At 47.1% G+C, this 21,019-nt stretch overlaps 1 protein-coding gene across 2 annotated transcripts in view; it reads right to left on the reverse strand.

Moving 5' to 3' along the window:
* SSBP2 (single stranded DNA binding protein 2) overlaps window positions 1-21,019 on the reverse strand; it is a 198,308-nt gene that overhangs the window by 35,928 nt on the left and 141,361 nt on the right. Inside the window, exon 5 of one of the 2 annotated variants that reach the window (XM_058656157.1) lies at window positions 13,791-13,880. The exons of the other annotated variant lie outside the window; for it this stretch is intronic. Coding sequence (XP_058512140.1) covers window positions 13,791-13,880 — 90 coding nt within the window. The remainder of the gene's footprint in view (window positions 1-13,790; window positions 13,881-21,019) is intronic. 2 annotated transcript variants of the gene reach the window in all.

Raw genomic sequence — 21,019 nt, forward strand, 5'->3', positions numbered from 1 at the left:
TCCTCCCAAATGTCATCCCCAAGAAGCTTCTCTTTACGTCCTTTGTAAGAAAAGACAAAAATAATTGAGAGCTACTTATACACTCTCTATTTACACATTTAAACCATAGGATAGAGACCTAGCTAAATTAGATAAAAATCTTCTACTTCAATCTAAAATCTAAACAGTCCTTTAGTTCAGATATTTTTAAAGAGTCGGTGTGACACCGATCTTTATATTCGTACGGATCTTCGTCTTAAGTTATCTAGATAACCACTTAAGTCAACTGCACAAAGAGTGAGCACCTCAACAGCCAATCCCTGGGTGTGGGGGCGCCTGCGGAGATCCTGCACCTGTGCTATGCTGGAGCAGGGGGTCTCGAGGGGCACTCAGGACATCACGGTGCCTTCGGATTCCTTGGGAGAAGCCAAGAGACGCTCCACTGAAGACAGGTTCTACCTATCCACAGACACGCTAGTGCTTCCCGTACGACTGCCTGGGAGGAGCAGGTTTGGAAAGTCGTTACTCTCCGAGTGTCCTTATTCTTTGTATTTGGAGTAATACCTTTTCTTTTTTTTTTTTTTAAATACGGCATCAAGTATTTGCCTAACGATAGGATATTGAAGCTGTATTTTAATGGAAAAGTCTCCCCCTAGGAAAAAAGTGTACTGGCAAAGTAGCTGAGTGGAGTCCTGGGCCTGGTGTTTGTACCCTGTAGGGGAAGCTGGAGACGACTGTCCCAGGCTGAGGGGTCAAGGGTTAAGGTCTCAATAACAGGAAGAACAATTTTCTGGAAAAGTTGGCTTCTGCATCAGTCCATTAATCCCAGAAGAAACGGAATGTTCCGCAACCAAATGGCAAGTATTGACGAAAACTCAGACATTTCAATCTGGTGTGTTCGCCCGGCAGTCATCTGACGTCTCTGCTCGGCGGAACGCGCAGTGCTGCGGGTGACTGAAAGCCAAGGCCGTGCCTTCCAAATGAAGTCACAAGACAGGTGGGAGAGCAGTCAGTACCCCACATGGAAAGTACGCTTATACACACAGATGCCTGCCTGTGCCAAGGAAGGAACATCCCCGCAACATTCCCAAGTAGAATCCCCCTTGGTCCCCACTGTGATGGCTTCTGGAGGGACGTGGCTTGGTCAAGAGCGTGGAGCCCTCGTGGAGGGGACTGGCATAAAGGGAGGATTCGCTCTGCCTCCACCACCTGGACCTACGACTCCTTACACTTTAGGAAGGGAGGGTTCCTTTCCAGGAATTAAGACTACTGGCCCTGTAACCTTGAACTGCCAGTTTTCAGAACCCTGAGGAGTGTCTGTAACGGAGCCACCAGTCTCGGGCCCTGATGACAGCAGCTAGCTGACCACGGCAGTCAAGAAGGAAGGGGCTAAATACGAGGTAAGGGAATCAATGAATATTTGATGGCAAAATGAAAGAAAAGAACCTTGTACTAGAAACACAAACGACGTGTCCACCCTATTTCCTCCCAACAGTCTTAAGAGATCAAAGTTACACCCTCAGAATCATCATTTATTTCAGAATGAATGCCAATAAGCTTTAAAAGGTTACTGTCCCCATCGTATCGAGAATTATTCATGGAATTTTAAACTTCCGCTTTCCTAAGAGGGCTTTCCTTTATTTCTTGCGGTTTCCCTGGTAGAAAGTCCTTTTCCCTCTTCTGAGCTGGAATTTTTGTCAACCCCATTGTCTTTGATCGCAATTCCCTAAGAATCAGAAGGCACTTGCTCTTTCTGGAATTTCTCGGTCATGCTCCCCTCCTCTGAAGAGCTGGACCTCTCCCTGGTGCTGTCTCATACATAATTCACCGGCACTGAAATTGCAGGTGATATGAACCGTTGTAAGCCCGAACTTCTGTCATGATATATAATAACACTTCACATCTTAAATGGCACATTACTCAAACAGTAGTGAATTTGTTAATGTTTTCTGACACTAGTAATTTATTTTAAAAAGATCCCATGGGAATATGATCATGACTGATCAACATCCGGATGTCCTCTGTTCTCCTGGCCTCCCAGGGCTGCTCCACTGTGGCTTCTCTGCAGGCTCCCCTCCGTCTGTCTCCTTAACGCCACAGCATCAGCCCAGAGGACTCGGTGACGACAGCCACTCAGAGTCAGGGCACACTGTTATCCTCAGACCAGCAGCATCCATTGGTGAGGCACCGAGTACACACCACCTAATCACTTACTTGCACTTGTAGTTATGCTTTTCAAAAAAACACAATAAAGTCTTCAAAAAAAAAATGAGGATCATCAAAAAGCTCATGAAAATGCATTTTATGAGAAAACATCGTGTGGTTGCAAGATTTTTTTTTTGCACCGAGATAAATTTAGCTTTAATTACATATTTCTATGAACTTTTAAAAAAAAAAAGATTTAAAAATTTTCATTGAAAAGGCAGATCTACAGAGAGAGAGAGACAGATCCTCCATCTGCTGGTTCATTCCCAAGGAGCCGCAATGGGGTTTGTCATACAGGCTATGCTCTGGCTGACTCAGTTAAAAAACAATGAAAATGTAAGGTTTTAGAAGCAACCTTAACTTCTCGGACAGAAGGCAGAGCTCTGGCCCGTCTGCTGTTTTCCTACACTCCCTAAGCTTGTTCCAGGTGAGAGGGCCCTGGCTTCAACGACCGGCCAGAGCTGAGCTGCTCTGAAGCCAAGAGCCTCCCCAGGGTCTCCGGTGCAAGTGCAGGGTCCTAAATCCTGGGCCGTCCTCGACTGCTTTCCCAGGCCACGAGCAGGAGCTGGATGGGAAGCGGGGAATCCAGGACATGAACTGGAGCCCACATGGAATGCTGGCGCACACGGGTGAGGACTCAGCCACTGCACTGGGCCTCTCCGGGAGCTTTATCAAGTACCTTCATATTATACCTTCTTTGCACATAACCATCTATGGATTTTTAAAAAATCTCTAAGAAAATAGTTGCCTGCCAAAAGATAAACTGCATCGCTAAAAGTTTAGGCAAAACCACCACCTACTGGCGGAGCACAGGCTAGAACACCCCTGGTACCGCCAGCAACTGCAGCGCCCCGCCCTCCACGGCCAAGGAGCTGCTTTCCCTGGTCCCGAACAGCCACGGTCCTGAGGCTGGCTCTGTCTTCCTCTGCTGCTGCCAAGGCCTTCTTTTAAGTATAGACAGGCAACTAACTCACAACTCTACATCAAATGCTTTTGAGGACCTAAAATGTAATTTTAGAGAATGTTTAATATGGCATGATCTGATGCTTTATTCATGGTCTAGAAAGGTACTAATATGTTCACTTCAAGAATTGATCAAAAGCATAAACAATCTTACAAAAATGGAACGGTTTATTATATGTATTGCCTCTCTATTAACCCAATTCTTGTTGCACAGCATCTGTATTTTGCTGTTCTGTTTTACTTACAAGTTCCTTTTTGTTGGCTAAACGTGTTAACATTCTTGAAGTCACATGCTCCCAGTACTATTCAGACTAGTTTGAAAACCTGTGCAGAATATTGTGATTTTATTTCTTTCATTTGAAAAGAACATTCACATGTTTTCATTTGTATAATTCCATCAGATGCTTCACGAGGTTTTTGTGGGGAAGTAATTGATGCATAAATTACACATCAAATGAGTTTCGGCAAAGTTACTTTACAATTCAGATGCTTTAATTGGTTTCGTTTCTTTTCCGTTTTTCCTGAATATCTCCATCAGACATTGCTGACACCTCAGTGTGTAAAACACTCCCGAGTCACACATTTTAACTCCAGCTAGCACTCACTAACTTGGCTCACAGAATGCCACGCTCGCACAGCGCACGCACGCATTGCATCCCCTGGCCATCTGAGACAGCACCATCAGCACCGGGGTGAAATGACTGGCCGAGAGCTAGAGAGCAACAACCCAGCCCGGTTCCTGGTGTTCTCCCTGCGAGGGCACCCAGGACCCAGCACACCCCTGGGTCTAGTGCATCCAGCAGAGTCCACTGATGTGGACAGTGGGCCTGACACGCAGGCCTTCAGGGGCGGGGGTGAGCCTGCCCCTCAAGCTGGATTTAAGTGGGGGGGAATGGCCCACGTCTAAGAAACCACTACATTATTACTATGTGGTCTAAGAAACTACTCTAATCATGTGTTTAGGTGGACGGAGTGAACCAGGACACAGGAGCTCTTGAATAGTCAATACAAGTGGGGTGGCCACGCGGCACAGCATGCTCCGCTCCGGCTTGGGAAGGCTTGGGGTGGAGTCTTGCCTCGCTCCCAGTGCAGAAGATGAACCAAGTGCTTGGGCCCCTGGCACCCAAGTGGGACACCCAGCTGAAGCTCCTGGCTCATCCTGGCCCAGTCCTGGCTGTTGTGGTTCACTCCCAGCCTGGGGGATGAGCCAGCACATGGAAGATCTCTCTGTCCTTCTCTTTAAGTGCCACTTTGCCCTTAGAAAAAATAAATCAGTAAATCTTTTCCTAAAAAAGTTAAGTTTGAGTATGAAAAATAAATATTTGGGGTTTGTCATATAGGCTATGCTCTGGCGGACTCAGTTAAAAAGCAATGAAAATGTAAGGTTTTAGAAGCAACCTTAACTTCTCGGACAGAAGGCAGAGCTCTGACCCATCTGCTGTTTTCCTACACTCCCTAAGCTTGTTCCAGGTGAGAGGGCCCTGGCTTCAGCGACCGGCACAGACACGTCCGTCCGTCCTTCCCTCCTCGCGGAAGACCTGGGCGAGTGAGGGGAGTTTCTGCTGACTCAGCAGCTGTCCTTCCAAACTCACACCGGGCAGTAAACACATTCCAAAGACAATGGCTCATGGCCTTGGTCTTGGGAGTAACTGCCTGATTCTACAGGAATCCTTGCTATGAAATAAAACTCACAATTTCGGGATCTTTCCTTGCAGAAAAAAGTCCACGCTGACAGCTAACTCCTCAACCTACATCAACCCACGGAAGGCGTCGGCCTCCAGTCCTGGTGTCACTGAAGTACCATCCTGCGATGCGAGCTTCCTTACAGTGAGAGAATTCACGTCGCAGAGACACACTCTGGAATTCTGAAGCACGTGTCTTAAACAGCTATGTGGACACAAGAATTCTGAGAAGCTCAAGGGAGCACATGCAGGCATGGCATCATGGTTCCACGTGGCCAGGTGCAACCCTAGGGGGCTTTCACGTGCACGCCCACCCTGCACACACCTGGGCCTTGGGAATCCCTTGGAGCCCACTGCACAGCAGGCAGTCTTGTCCTCCAAGGCATCCGGCACACTGCACGGCCCGGCCTTCCTCCTGCTTTGTGGGTCGCTCCTTCTTGCTCCTCCCTGCAGGCTCCTTGTCGCCTTGCAAGTCCTCCACATTCCAGGACCCTGCGGCCCACCACACTGAAGCTTTTCCAACAATCCACCTGTGTGTGCCTTCCCAAGCTGTCTTCCGCTTCAGCGGTGGCCAGACGAGCACAGACTCTGACCGTCTCGCTCCCTACTCAGTGACCACAATCTTCAGCTCACAGGGCCCCTACAGTCGCTCCATCTTCACCCAAACCAGACGGGGCTTCCAGAGGTGTGCTTACACCACCTGCTTCTGGGGACCCACGAGGTCCTTGGCCTAGTGCCGTGGTCTCACCAGAGCCCGGGGGCTGTGACAGCATGCACGTGGCCCGCAGCGCCTACAGCATTTCTCATCTCGGGGCTCCGGGGAGAGGCAAGGGCTGCTGGTTTCCAGGCGGGCCTCGGCAGGTGCAGCAGGCAGGCCCAGCACACTCCCTCATTCCCGTGGAAGGCTGCCCACGTCGGTTCCCGTAACTAAGTACAGTAAATAAACTGTATCATCAGTAGCAAATTTGAAATTTATTTTCTGTCAATTTGTCCTTTAAATCAAGGGACTGTGATCAAAACTGTAACATCTTTGGGAGAATTTTCACTACCAAGATATTTTCTAAAGATGAAATAAAAAGATGAAATAAGAAACATACTGTAATTTCAAACTCTGTAACAGCAGCTGAGCTCTGCACGTGTGGTCTTACCGCTTCATAATCAACGTCTCGACACCTTCCCTGGTGGAAGCAGTGTGAAACTGTGAGGAAAACCAAACACTCAACTCTCTCTCTCTCTCTTTCTCTCTTTCTCTCTCTCTCTCTCACACACACACACACACACGCGCACACACACACGCACCTGGTGGGCTTTCCACAGCACACTGCTTCATTTTGTTTTTCCCGGGAACCCCAAGGACAAAGATGGATCTGTGTGAGATGGAGCGACTGTCGGGGTCCTGTGAGATGAAGACTGTGGCCACCAGCACCGGCCACCACCCCCGGCTCCACGACCCTGTCCTTGCTGCTGTGGGGCTCCTGGCTGTCGGCACTGCAGCTTCACCGGGAGCTTGATTCAGCTACTCAAGGTGAGCAGTTGTCATTGGCTCTAAGAGTGGCAGCAGAGAAACTATTTCCGCAACTGTGGGATGGCATTACCAGAGCCTGCAGCTGCCAGGAGCCCTGACTTTTTAAAAGTTGCTTTTATCTGTATGTTAGAGTCAACATCGAGGGACTCCTGCCTCTGAAGGCTCAGAGCTGCCTTCGGAAGGAAACGCGACAATTTTTGTTTCTCGAGCTTTGAGAAACAAGCAAACTTGCCCAGCTATCCCCACTCACCAAATCCTGGAAAAGATGATTTTGAGAAATATTTCTAACAGCTTCACTTTTCTAAGCTCTCTGTAAGGATGTCAGACGTGACGGCCCTGTGGGTTAATTTCAGCAGCTCTACTCATCCGGGCAGAGGCCGGGCCTGAGCAGTGACCCTGGATCTGTCACCCCAGGCCTTATGATGAGCAGTGACCCTGGACCTGTCACCCGAGGTCTTATGGTGAGCAGTGACCCTGGACCTGTCACCCGAGGTCTTAGGGTGAGCAGTGACCCTGGACCTGTCACCCGAGGTCTTAGGGTGAGCAGTGACCCTGGACATGTCACCCGAGGTCTTAGGGTGAGCAGTGACCCTGGACCTGTTACCTGAGGTCTTAGGGTACTACCTGCAGCTTCCAGGGAAAGACCCAAGGGCTCCTCCTGGCCCAGAAAACTTGGCGCAGTCCCGAGGGGTGGGAGGTGAACCCAGCACCGAGACATGTCCACTCCAGAGCACCTGTGGTGGGGCGCCGCAATGACATGGGTGGGTTCGGGCAGTCCGCATGGGAACTGGAATGCATGAATGCCAAGGAGCAGGCAGTCTGAAGACGTCATTCCAGAGATAAATATCAGCCTCCCAGAAACACGTAAAGGGGGGGTCTCATCAAAGCAGCGTTTGCTTTTCGGCGTCAACTTCTAGATGAAATCATTACTTATTTTTTATTCATTGAGTCCTTTTTAAGGGAGCAAGACCTCTGTGTTATTTGAGCTTTTCCTGTGTGTGTCCTGTTGGCTTTCTGAATGTTGCTGGTGCTGAGCCCTTTTCTGGTGGGTAGCACAGCAGTGAAGAGGAGAGAAATGCCTCATTGTTTTTCCTCTGCGTGCTGTGTTACTGCCATGTCAAAGCATTAGGTCAGCTGGCTACAGAGCAGGCTTGCTAAAAATAGAAGCCTGGAAAACAGGCCTGAGCGGGGGCCATACCAGCACGCCGCCACTAGATGGCAGAGCAGGGTTGCCATTGCCGTACTCTGATGAGGTCTAACAAAATATCACTTGGAAATCTGTTCCCTGTCTTCTCCCTGGGGTTCCACAGTTTGGAAATCTAAAACACGGATGGCCACCCTGGTCTGAAACTAAACTGTCTGGTAGACTGTCTCCAATATGCAAGCTAAATCTTATGCAGGTAAGTGCCATAACATTTTATCCCACAATCGATGAGGCGTGAGTTTACGACAGTTTCAGTTAGGAAAACGAAAGATTTGGTGATCAGAGTTTGAGAGCCTCAAGGCAAAAATCCTAACAAAAACACATGGCACCAATGCCCAGAAGGCTAGGCAGAACTTAAGAATTAGTATGTACATATGAAAAAATGCTCAAGTTCCCTGGCAATAAGGGAAATCCAAATTAAAACATCAATGAGGTACCACCTAACACCAGTAAGACTGGCCCACATGAATAAAAGCACCAACAACACTTGTTGGCGAGGTTGCGGGGAAAAGGGATCCCTACTCCACTGCTGGTGGGGCTGCAGGCTGGTACAGCCTCTATGGAAATCAGTATGGAGAATATTCAAACAACTCAAATTCAACATACCGTATGATCCAGCAATAGCACTCCTAGGAATATATCCAGAACACTTGTTTTATGAGAAACCAACATGCACTCCTATGCTCATAGCAGCACAATCAGTAATTGCAAAAACATGGAAGCAATCAAAATGCCCATCAACAGAGGATTGGATAAGAAAGTTATGGTTCATCTACTCCATGGAATACTACTCAGCTATTAAAAAAAACAAAATGCAGTTCTTTGCGGCCAAATGGGCCAAACTGGAAACCATAATGCTAAGGGAAATGAGCCAATCCCAAAAGGTTAAATACCACATGTTTGCCTTAATTTAAGATGATATGATGTTATGTATAACATGTTATGTTATGAATGTTATATGTTGTGTATAAACTAAAATTGAAGTATAGGTGAGGTGGTCACAGAAGGTGGCTAGGAACTCGCTTTTACTTTTAACATATTGGTTACTCATTACTATGTCAATTAATTCCATAATGATGTAAATTTTTGCTGATGGTATGTTGGAGCTTTCAATTGACTGGGATGATACTCTGCTGGCTCTGTCTTCAGACCAGAAAGGGTATACCTAAGAAGCCGTTGAACTTGACTGGACAATAAGATGCTGGACTCTATGTTTGGTATACGCTTGCAATGGGGGAATCTCAACTGAACTTGAGCTGTGGTTATGCAACAAGGTGGAGGAATCCACCATGGTGGGAGGGTTTGGGGAGGGGTGGGGAGAACCCAAGTACCTATGAAACTGTGTCACATAATACAATGTAATTAATGAATTAAAAATAATAAATAAAAAAAAAGAATTAGTATGTACAGGGCCCAGCGGTGTGGCCTAGCGGATAAAGTCCTCGCCTTGAACGCGCCGGGATCCCATACGGGCGCCGGTTCTAATCCCGGCAGCTCCACTTCCCATCCAGCTCTCTGCTTGTGGCCTGGGAAAGCAGTCGAGGATGGCCCAAAGCCTTGGGACTCTGCACCCGCGTGGGAGACCTGGAAGAAGTTCCTGGATCCTGGCTTCGGATCGGCACAGCACCGGCCGTTGCGGTTCACTTGGGGAGTGAATCATCGGATGGAAGATCTTCCTCTCTGTCTCTCCTCCTCTCTGTATATCCAGCTTTCCAATAATACTAAATCTTTTTTAAAAAAAGAATTAGTATGTACACGTATATCCCATATTAGGTACAGATTCCGATGGGTACATTGATACTTAGAAAAAGATTTCTTGGTGTTTGTATTTCAAAAATATTACTTTGTAGAGTAATAAACATGATATAGTTTGCTTTAAAATACGTCTTGTGGTAGAAAGGAGGAAAAAGCAAAGCACTTTCACACCTCCAGAATATTTCTGGCCAAACAGGAAACCCCCACTGCTTCCACGTGCTATGAGAAGCAGCCATTGGGCGAGGGGCATTTCTCATCACTCATCCACAGACAGACCTGGACAGGTGGCTGGGTGTTGCTCTAGACTAAGAAACTCCAGGTACTCTAAGGGCTACCTGCCTCTTTCAACATTCGCAGGGACTGAAGCCTCCAGTGCAGTAACACCAACACCCCCACCACGCCACGGCACTGTAACACCAACACCCTCACCACACCACACCATGGTGCTGTAACACAACACCCTCACCACACCATGGTACCAAGTTTCATTCTATCAGAAGTGCCTGCCACTGGCCACTCCACGCCCACTTCCACTGTTCTCCCTGTACCCACTGCAAGCTGCCAGATGCCTCAGCTTCAACAAGTGGCTCTCAGTCATTTGCCGGAGCCATAGTAGGGGTCATTTTTCTGAGGGTTCACAAATTTTCTCACACAAATCATTATTTGAACAAAAGCCTCCAAGGAATGAAATATGGCTGTGTATCATATTTAAGTAGATTTCTTTCACTGAACTGATACTTGCTTTTGCACGTCCAACTTAATTGGTCCCCTATTCAGCTGCTGGGCTCTCTCACTTCAATAAAACCTCAAAGTTTAAGCAGGACAATGTCACAGATGCTAAGCTGAAGTCTGCCTTTCACAGTGGACTAGCTACACATGGAAGGTATTCATTATAATTATGTATTATAGAGTTCAAGTTAATTGCTACTTAAATACAATTGTTAGAAATTTATAAGCTCAGAGTTTTTTGGGCCCATTGTATGAAAAATGTTCCATCGTGATGGAGAGAAGGGACAACAGGGGTGTGTTCCTTTAGGGGGTCATTCACTGTCCAGTGTGCACCATCATCTCAAGAGCGAGCTGTTCAGGGCAACTTCAGCGGGGTCTTGAATGGACATCCTCAAATTCTTTTTGCATCTGATAGTCCCAGTTCAGCCTTGGCTTCCTTCCTAAGAACATCAACACTCCCTCAGACTGCACTTGAAGGTCAAGGGCAATGGGAGGCTGGAGGCACTGCTGAGCTGGATCTTCTGCTGTCCCAGGGGCTTCTCCACTGGGGCCAGAATCGGTCCCTGTTTTCTGGAGCAGCCCCAGCCAGCTCCTCCCCACTGGCCATCCACCTTCCCTTCCTCGCCCCGGGCTGACAATCAGGGCCGAGCCTGGCCGTGGTGGGACAGCGTGTGACCTCTGACACAGTGCAGCACCTCCCTTCCCCAGAAGCGGATCATCCTTGGGGGCCGACATCTCTTATGACTTGGGTTAGGACTGTTCCTTGTACTCGGGGCACACAGCGCCTCTCCATCCATATGCCTCCCAATGGGGCCAAAACGTATTCCATAGGTGAGTTCCCAAACCCGTCACTACATCACTAGGGAAGACAATAATGGGTTCGTTTTTAAAAAGCTTGGCAGTTTGTTTCAGTATTTCAGATACACACTTACACAGAAACTGGAGATACTTAGATGTTAAAAGGGGGAGGGGATATGGATGAGATAAAATAGTCTATGTAGATAAAGAGGAAGTGGTAAAATGGAAATATACCCCAAACACACTCAGCCTCCTGTCCCTGCGCTCACGTGGGCAAAGACACTAACCCATCCCCAGGCCGAAAGCAGCATGAACCTTCGCCATGAGCTGGGGTAATCCCGCAGGGCTCCGACTCAACGCTGTGAACTTGCTTGCTTTCTAGCCCTGCAGCTCTGAGCTTGAGTACGCTGGGAAAGAACAGCCGAGCTGAGGAGACCCCTGCAGCCAGGCTCTGTCCATCTTGGACGGGTGACTCTGTGGTCCTGGGGCATGTCCTGGGGCTGTCTCATTCTGCAGCTCCCCCAGGGACCACTGAGAGTTAACACAATCTGATGATAACCTTGCAAAGTTCCTAAGTTCCTGCCTTCACTTGCCCGTTTGTGGGCCCATCAACGTGACAGACTTCTGTAAGTGCAGAGTGCACAGGGACTCAAACCCAGCTCCAGTTTTGTGATCGCAAGCTCCCCAAATGACAGGTGCTCAGATTAGAGCCACAGAGCAGGGTATCAGCCTTGAATAATCCTGTTCACACTTCCCACATGTATTCCTCTTTCTGTAATCCACACCCAAGGCCCCTGTCATAGCGAGGGCATCATTACGTCTCCCTGAACCACTGTACCCACCTCAACAGTCTCCTCACTTCTGGACCCAATCTTCTACAACCCTGCAACAAAACTGGGTGTTTTTTTTTTGCTCTAAAAATACAAAGATGAACATGTCTTCCTTCTACTTAAATTCCTTCAATACTGCCCTCAACATCAAGCTCAAACTCTCAGCTAACTTAACAAACTCACTACTGATTCCTTCTCTTCAGCTAATCAGGCTTGTTTTCCCCTCTGGGTCTCTGTAACTTCTCCTCTTTCTAGAATGTTCTCCACACCTTCCTGCTTCCCTTCCGCTCCAGATGACAGTTCAGATCCCACCCTCTGTTTCAGTGACTGCCTGACCGGCCTCTCCCGGGGCTGGCTCTGGTGACTGCTGCCATAGCACACAGTGCTGAGCCTCCATCCGTGGTGCTGGCATTCCACATGGGCACTGGTGTGAGACATGGCTACTCCACTTCCCATCCAGCTCCCTGCTAATGCATCTTGGAAAACGGATGATGACGACGACTCAAGTACTTAGGCCCCTGCCACCCAGGGGAAGATCCAAATGCAGCTCTGGCTCCAACCTGGCCCAACTCTGGGTAGCGAACCAGAAGACGGACAATCTCTCTCCCGCTACGATTCTGCTTTTCAAATAAATAAATCTAAAACAAACCAACAAACAAACAATCCTGAAAACACTTGGGTTCATCCATCTTGCCCTATCTTCCCAACCCATTTCCTCTTTAAAAAGTGCCGCAGAGAGTTTCTGCTAACTCTCAAATAAGCTCTTCTGATTTACTCCCTGACTCCAGCCATCTTCAACAAGTGAATTCAAGAGTGTCAGGAATCAGTAAAATGAGCTGCACACAAATCATAAATAATCATTAGCTATGAATATTAAAAGGTCAATTTAATGGTGTGGTTTCTATCCCAGCCCTATCACTTTCTGACTGTGGGCAAACGCACCCTTTCACTGCCTGGCTGTCCACCTGCACAGCAAGGACAGTGGCGACACGTGTGCTGCCCCTAAGGTGCTTCGACACTGAGGCTTTCCAGCCCAGGTGCTGCGAAGGGGGCAGTGACATGGCTAACACTGACTGCTAGCTGTTTTCATGATCTTGCAGGATGTGTTCCCAAGACAGGACATGAGCTCTGAGAAGACCTCCCTGAATATTCTACAAAGCGTAACATCAATATAGGGTGGCTGGGTAAATCAGCCTGGCCCGAAGATCCAATTAAGACTGTGTCATTCAACTGATGAACTCTGGACAATTTGCTTGTAATTTTATTTTTCCACTTTCATATTTATTTGTAAGCGCACAGATCTTCCCTGTCATAACAAGATGGGTTATGTCCCAAATGACCATGAAGGATTTAAAAAACATAAAGCTAAAATGACAAATTAGTTTACAAACACAACACACAGCTGGTTAGCAATACAGCATTATTTTTGTAATGCCTTCCAATCTCCCATTCTTAACTCCTACATTCTTAGTTTTCTACAAAGATGTTATAAAATTAATTATGTGTTCAAGATAAATTTTGTAGTTTATGTTGGCTTGAGTTAGCAGTGTCAGATTTAAGATATGGATGCGACAAAATTAAAAACTGATATATTGCGACTCTAAAATCATCACCTTGCTTAAATAAGCAGCCTTGCTCAAAGTTTAAAATACTAACAAATATAAATTTGAAAACCTGATCTTAATGTTACAGAGCATTAATAAACATTGTAGCTTCAGAGCCAGAGATGACTCTCAGAACTGTTCTGCATTAAGCCTACAGCCCCTGAGGAGTGCACTGTGACCTCACTGCACTGTGAAGAGCCAGCCAAATCTTGATGACCTGCAGTCTGCAGAAACGTGGACAGTTCAGATGGCTCAAATTCCATCTCCTTCCAGAACTTTTGCCACAGTTAATGGGCTGATTTGCATTTCCATTCCCTCTCTTTGTTGCCTGAGTGGGGAAGTGGTGAGATGGACTCATTAATTAGTTCACTGGCCGGAAGGGCACCGGCGTCATCAGGAGTTGGCTGCAGCCACACAGTTACCTTCCCGTGGACACAGCCGCCCCCTCCCCGCCCTCACACACAATCACAACAGCGCTCCCCGGCCTTTGCAATCCTAGTCGGTTGCTCTGAGTACCTGAAAGAACCCTGGTGGCACAGGACCTACGGGCATGCCATCTCCTGGGGGAATGTTTCCTAGTACTGGGCTGGGAGCTGCTGCAGCACTCTGCAAAGAATAGAGAAACAAAGCTGCGTCATTACAGAGAAGGTGCAAAACCCAAGAGCTTCGCTAACAGTCTGCCACGCCCGGGATCCGAGTTCACTGCTAACAGTCCCTGGGCAGCGGGCTTGGCCACGCCCAGGAGCCAGTCCTCACCGCCTCCCCCACTCCAGGGGCAAACAGGATAACAACAGCTAGCTGGGTATATGGCTGATGAAGTTAGTTTTACTAGTTTAAGATTTTTTTTAAATTATTTGTTTGAAAGAGTTACAGAGAGAAAGACAGATCTTCCATCTGCAAGTTCACTCCTGAGATGGTGGCAAATGCCAAAGCTAGGCCACAAGGAAGCCAGGAGCGTCCTCTGGGTCTCCTGTGTGGGTGGCAGGGCCGGAGCACACGGGCACCTACTGCTGCTCTCCCAGGTGCATTAGTGGGAAGCTGGGTCAGAAGTGGGGCAGTTGGACTTGAACCTGGCGCCTATATGGCACGCTAGTGTGACGGGCAGAAGCTCCACAAGCTACGCCACAGCGCGGACCCCAATTAGTTGGTTTAACAGGTTCCTTTATACTTTGAGACATCAGAGAGCTTTAATAAGGTTGTATATTTGGTTAATATGTCAAACATCAGCTGCAAGAAGAGAAGCGGCTGACCAAGCTCCATTGTTACCCAATGCTTCACTTTAAGCCCAGGTCATCGGAAACAGCAACAGCCGTGAGCAGCAGGTGCGTGTTCAGGGGAGCGCCTGAAGGTGGCGGGGACAGGGGTGATTTGGAAACAACTTTCTCTGGATGATGCTTTTCTATACCATGAACAAGCATAGCTAATTTTCTGTCTCGGGAACAGCAGTCACATTATTCACTAAGACTGTCAGTCATAATGGAACCTTAGGGTGGTGGCAATGAAAAAGTGAATAGGAAATTAAAGAAGACAAAGGAAAGAGATTTGGCAAGATCAGTTGCACACAGATTATGAAAAAAAATAGGATTGAAAGTATTGCACCTGTAAATTACTTCATGGAATCCTAGCACTCTAAAGACTTGAGTTAGACTCTCTGTAATCAAATCAAGATTACAGACTTAATACTTACATAGGCTGGTTATATATGAAACTGCTTTACACCCAAGGGTTTCATTCCTCAACCTGATTAGACATATCATAAATACCAAGAACCGTCAGGAAGGGACCAGATGGCAATGTAAATTAGTGCAGTCATTATGGAAAATAAGTATGGAAGTTTCTCAGAAAGTTAAAAATAGAACAACAGTATGAGGCAGCAATCCCACTGCCGGGTACATAAACAGAGGACATGCAGCCTGTCAGACGTCTGCCCTGCACGTCTACCGCGGCATTACTCCTACGGCCATGATCCGGAAATGTCTGTCAGCCGATGAGCGGTGAAGAAACGGAGTATTATTCAGCTGTAATAAAGGATGAAGTCGGGGCCAGTGTTGTGGCACAGTGGATAATGCTGCTGCAGATGAAGCAGGCATGTCACAGGGGCGTGCGTTCTTGTCCTGGTGACTCCACTTGTGGCCTGGCCAAAGCAGTGGAGGCTCGGGCCTCTGTCATCTGTGAGAGGCAATGATGAGGCTCCTGGCTCCTGGCTTCCACCAGGCCACCGCAGCAATGTGGGGGGATGAAACAGTAGACTGAGGATAGCTCCGTCTCCCCCTCTCTCCAGTTCTCTGTCTCTTCTCTCTGTAACTCTGATTTTCAAAATAAATAAATTTTTTTTTTTTTTAGGATGAAACCCTGTCATTTGTGACAGCATAGAGAAGTGTACAGGAGCTCACTGTGCGAAGTGAGGCAGGCACTGGAGGACACACAGTCTCAGGGCTGTCACCTGAAAAGACTGGCCCCATGTAAGCTGCGAGGTGACCGGCAGTGACCAGAGCCGGGGGAGGTGGAGAGAGTACGGGGTGGGCAGCTTGGGCATCAGGTCATGTTCAGCTAGAAGCTCACAGTAAGCTCTGGGGTTCCAGTGCACAGCAGGTGACCACAGTTCACAGTCGTGCACTGTCATTTCAAGACAGCTGAAAGACAGGATTATACGTGTCCACACCACAAAGAAACCACCTGGCAGGATGGATACACTGGTTACTCAGCACCTACATGGGTTTATATTAAACCATCTCATTGTGTCCCCATAGAAGAATGATTCTTTTGTGTTAATCAAAATTTAAAAAAAAAACAAGAAGAGATCAGAATATGGTGAAGATCAATCAGCTTGCCTTTCACAGTTCTGCTAGGAAAGAAAAACAAAGCCGGCATCTAACCACGTACTGCAGCGTATTCCCTGAGAATCCATCCAGAGGTTAAAAGCTTAGTGCATTTGTAGCACACATTTCCTCACATCTAAACTGATAAAAATATTAAGCATGCTTATTCTACAACACTGGTGGTTGTTAACAATTAAAGCTGAGGATTTAGAATTTCCTGAGAAAGTCTAGCCTCATACGTGGTCATCTGAAATGCTGCTTACCTGGGAATATAGAAATTGTGACATAGGATAAAGTGCACCAGCGTGAACGCAGAGACAGAAGTTCCTGGCTATTATAGATGAGCCATAACTATCATTACATTTTAGGAAGATGTGACATTTCATCTGGTGTACTGTAATTGAACACTTATCATTTGTCAGTTATTGTTCTATTTCACTTCATAGAGCAAGACGTGATGTTTCAAAAAATGAAAGGCAAATTATTTTTTCATGCTAACTACCAAACTTGTGTAAAATTCTAATATATGCAATGTTAAAGTAAGAGAAAAAAACAACCGAGAACAAACCTCTTCTATACATGATTACAGTCAGTCTAGGAAGAACATTTGATCTCAATCCCAAAGGGTGCCAACTGCTGCCATGTGCAAGTTGCTCTTGTGACTAAAAGCCAGGCTTAGGAAGTCACTAGTCTTTTTAAAGATTTATTTTTATTTGAAAGGCAGAGTTAGAGAAATGGAGAGAGAGGGGGGTCTTCCACCCGCAGGATCACTCCTTAGTTGGCTGCAGTGGCTGGAACTGAGCTGATCCAAAGCCAGGGCCCAGGAGTCTCCTCCAGGTCTCCAATGTAGGTGCAGGATCCAACGGCTTGAGCCACTGTCCACTGCTCTTTCAGGCCAATAGCAGGGAGCTGGGTGGGAGGTGGGGTAGCCGGAACATGCCCATTTGGCACGCTGGCACCACAGATATAGGCTCAACCTGCTGGGCCGTGGTGCCAGCCCCAGCGGTCACTATTCTGACTGATCACAGAACACAGTATCACAATGAACAGCCACACCTAGGCTTGTACAGGGACATATTCCAGAACACTGAGCATGTTTACAAAGTAACAAAATTCACCGGTTTCTTTCTCAATTTTAGTTGACTAAAGAATATATACTTTTTTTTGTGTGAAAAATGTTCATTTTCTTCTAACCTGGAACATCAACAAGCTGGGCAGGCCTGTGGGCCAGTTGCCGCCTTGGATGCCCTCCCCCGCAGTCCCGGAGTCTGGTTCGAGTCCTGTGGAGCAGACCCAGACAGAGGCCCTGGCCCCCGGCTTCAGCCGGTCCTGGCTTCTGTGGGTATTTGCAGAAACAGTGGATGGAAGATCTCTCTCCTCTCTTCCTCTCTTTCTGTATGTGTGTTTTGAACACATGAATACATTTTTAAAAATGTAGAAATTCACAGTGACTTTTTTTGGGCAAATGACTTTTTTCATTTTTGGCACGATATTGTCTGAAATTTGCTGTTTTTTTTTCCTTCAGTGTTCTTCATAATGTATGTTCTCTGTCCCCCCACCTCAAAGAGAAGCACAATGAGTAATTCAGATGAGGATTTAAGCATGTTCAGTCTTTGAAATGTCTTATGAAAGTTCATTGTATCTCTCAAATGCAATTTAACAAACTCAAGCAAAATACCCAGCTTATTCGCTCTGCCGTCAAGAACGCGTTTTAAATGCTGCAGTACAGCAGTAAACCCGACACAAGAAGACAGGCACATCAGAAAGCTGACATCCTTGCTATGTGAGAAAGAAAACAAGCAAAGAATACAACGGCATCTTTGCCCATGGTCTAAGAGGGGGGGCCAGTGAGAATCCCCAGCACGGAGCCGACAACAGCAAAGCTAAAAGAAAGAACACCTCCGAGGAGCAGCTCAGGTCCAGGGACCACAGAGGCACTGCGGAGCGCCGCCCTGCAGGCCTACCAAGACGCCCCAGCTTCTCGCAGTATGAGTTAGTTCCCTCAGTGGTGGGGAGTCCTCTCTCTCACCCCGCACACTCCGGGCGTGGCAGTGGAGGTGTGTCTCACGGCTTGGAGTTGCATTTGGTACCCTGCATTGTGCTACTCTGACAGTAAATACTGTGAGGATACAGTAACATTGTCAAAAAGAGCCTGTTTCCCCAAACCCTCTCACACAGTAGGAATAAAAACAATTTATGCCTAGAAATTAAAAACGAAGTAAGAACCCAACGCTGGGATAAGAACTTGTGCAGCAGGGAAGACTACACAGTTTCTTGGCTTTCATTGCTGGAATTTCTGACACCTGCTTCAAGTTGATGACAAACTTCTCCATGATTTCAGGATGCACAAAAAATCTTTAGCCCCTCCTCATGAGTATGTATTAACCATCTGTACTATTTTTAAGACAAATCCAGGTGCTGCCAAAGAGAGTTGAAAGCCGGGGCCTTTCGGAGGCGATGAGCTCATGACGGGGTGGGGGTGTCCATTTAACACCCAGACAGAGGGAGTTCCTTCACACTCGCCCTGCCTTCGGCCACGGGAGGAGGCAGGACAACCTCACCTGCCACAAGGCGCCATGAGCTCACACTTTCCAGCCTCTGCTCTCTATCAGTTCCCCAGTCCCGGGTAGCCCGCACAGGAGCACAGACCAGATCACCATAGAAGCCACACATAGGTTTTGCTCTGTGCGGGATTTTGTTTTAAACGTGTTACATGTTGCCTTAGAGATTTTAATGCAAAGCCCAGTGAAACATTTTGGCTATTGTAAACACATATCCTTTATCAAACTAAGAAGTCTTCCTGTGCCTAGTACACACAGATGTGCTCACACACAGTTTCCAAAGATGCCAAGAACAAGAAGAGCTGCCTTTTGGGCCCGACACAGTAGGCTAGTGGCTAAGTCCTGGCATTGCATCTGCTGGGATCCCATATGGGCGCCAGTTCATACACCGGCTGCTCCACTTCCCTTCCAGCTCCCTGCTTGTGACCTGGGAGGGCAGTGGAGGAAGGCCCAAAGCCTTGGGACCCTGTACCCATGGGGGAGACCCAGAGGAGGCTCCTGGCTTCGGATCGGCTCAGCTCTGGCTAATGTGGCCACTTGGGCAGTGAACCAGCAGACGGAAGGTCTTTCTCTTTGTGTATCTGTATTTCCAATAAAAATAAACACATAAATAATTTCTCTCAGATATGTAATCAAATATCCATTATTTTGTGTGTATTTTTGTTAGCTTTATCATTTCATACTGTCTCTGATTTCTGTTCTTTGCCCTCAAATATGTAAAATACGTTTACTGTTGGTGCTTGTCTTACATATATTTAATGGTCTTCCTTAGCCCAAACTTTTCTGTTATGCTGTCATTGTGGATTCTAGCCTAGTGACTAGAATTCTAGAAAGTGACTTTCCTGGGACCAACACTGTGGCATAGTAGGTAAAGCCACTGCTTGTGGCGTTGGAATCCCATTTGGATACCAGTTTGAAACCAAGATGTTCCACTTATAATCTGGTCCCTTGCTAATGTGCCTGGGAAGCAGAGGAGACGCCTGAGTGCCTGGGGCTTCTGTGAGCACAGAGACTGTACACTCTCTCTTGCTCCTGGCTTTGGCCTGGCCCACCTTTTGAGACTGAATCAACGGACGGAAGATCTCTCTCTCTATCCCTCCAATTTTCAAATAAATAAATAAATAAATAAATACATCTTTTTAAAAAGTGACTTGCCTTTCCATATTTAGTAATCACAGCCTTAAGTGATTATATTGCAAAGCTGACCTTTCCTTTAACTGTATTCATATGATAAACCACCTTACGGCCATTTACTTTTAAAACTCATGCTATGTTTCACTTCACAGTTTTCATTTGTTAGCAGGAAAGTCCTTCAAAATTCACTTAACGATATATGTTTAAAATCAGGATTTTTTTTTCTTTCTCCTTAGTTTTAAAAGTATGAAAGTTGAGACTGTATTGTTTCCCTTCCCCCTTCCTGTCCCACGTGTCCCTCTCCCACGGCCCAGTCTTCTGACAAACACCTGGAGCTTTTGTCCTCTCCTCTGTAATCATGACTTTTGACCTCTATAGGTCATCTGATAACCACACTTCCAGAATCAGAAATTATAAGCTCCAATTTTATCTGCTTCTATGCCACGCATTTCTCAGTGCACACTGGTGCTCTCCTAGCTCTCACACACCTGCAACGTCCCTTTGGGTCCTCTAGCCTCAGCTGCTGCTGTTACCTAACATTTAGTCTTGCAGAGTGGTGTGTCACCATTTGCCTTTTTGCTTCTTGGAATAGAATCTGCTTTTTTCTTGTAAAGATTTGAAGCACATTTCCTTGCTAGTTACAGGTGTCAAATGTTCCTATTCCACATATTTTGATGAAGCAACCAGGAGTCAGTCACTGGCCTCAGTTCCAACTGCTTCCTGAAAGAACCAGCTCTAAATTCCAGAGTGGGTTTAGGTGTTCCCATTCTTGGGGCTTCAGGAAGGCAGTTACATTTCAGTACAGGAAGCCTCGGGAGGACCCTCAAAGGACAGCCAAAGCATAGCAGCTGGGTTGGGGACTCCAGAGCCTGCCAACTTGGCTTATGGTCCCTACTTTAACACTGTTCCCTGCACCTGGACTCTGGCCTTACTCCATGTACCAAAGGAAGGGATGGGGCGGTCCACTTATTCCGTCTGCTAGATTCCTCGACTCAAGCTTCCACTCAACTATACTCAATGTCTTGAAGACCTGTGCTGACACTGGGTAAAATTCTTTCCTGGCTCTCTTTTAGTAGTTAGTTGGCCTCTGCACTTCCATACCCAGGGCTGGGTCCCCACTTCATACTGGATTCCCTTCATACCAAGTGGCTGTTCACCTAAGCAGATCCCATCCCCTAAGAGCTTCTTCTTTTTCCCACAAGCACATGTGCATTGTTCTATGCGGTCTTAA

Source organism: Ochotona princeps, chromosome 28, assembly GCF_030435755.1.
Source record: "Ochotona princeps isolate mOchPri1 chromosome 28, mOchPri1.hap1, whole genome shotgun sequence".
NCBI lineage: Eukaryota > Metazoa > Chordata > Mammalia > Lagomorpha > Ochotonidae > Ochotona > Ochotona princeps.